This window comes from Buceros rhinoceros, unplaced genomic scaffold, assembly GCF_000710305.1.
Source record: "Buceros rhinoceros silvestris isolate BGI_N320 unplaced genomic scaffold, ASM71030v1 scaffold35122, whole genome shotgun sequence".
NCBI lineage: Eukaryota > Metazoa > Chordata > Aves > Bucerotiformes > Bucerotidae > Buceros > Buceros rhinoceros.
The window spans coordinates 1-204 of NW_010400052.1; the positions used below are offsets into that span (position 1 = coordinate 1).

The window sequence follows — 204 nt, forward strand, 5'->3', positions numbered from 1 at the left end:
CTTCCCAGTCTCGCCAGTTGTCAAAGTCCACAGAGAGCCAGGCCGGCTGTGGGCAGAGAGAGCATCCCCTGAGGGAGGGAGCAGCACGGAGGGGACCGACGGGCAGCCCTGTCCTTGCAGACCAGGGATCGCTCTGTGAGGCGAGCGCAGGCCACTCCTGTGCAGGCATGGGGACTGGCAGGCCGGGGGAAGGCACGAAGGGGC

General features: G+C 67.6%; 1 protein-coding gene across 1 annotated transcript in view; it reads right to left on the bottom strand.

Annotated features, from left to right (window-relative positions):
- Positions 1-4: 4 nt before the first annotated feature.
- The window catches only part of PTGES3L (prostaglandin E synthase 3 (cytosolic)-like), a gene marked incomplete at its 3' end in the record, with an annotated part of 1,459 nt that continues 1,259 nt past the window's right edge, over positions 5-204 (bottom strand). Inside the window, exon 4 of the mRNA XM_010131724.1 lies at positions 5-46. Within this exon, the coding sequence (XP_010130026.1) occupies positions 5-46 (42 nt within the window). The remainder of the gene's footprint in view (positions 47-204) is intronic.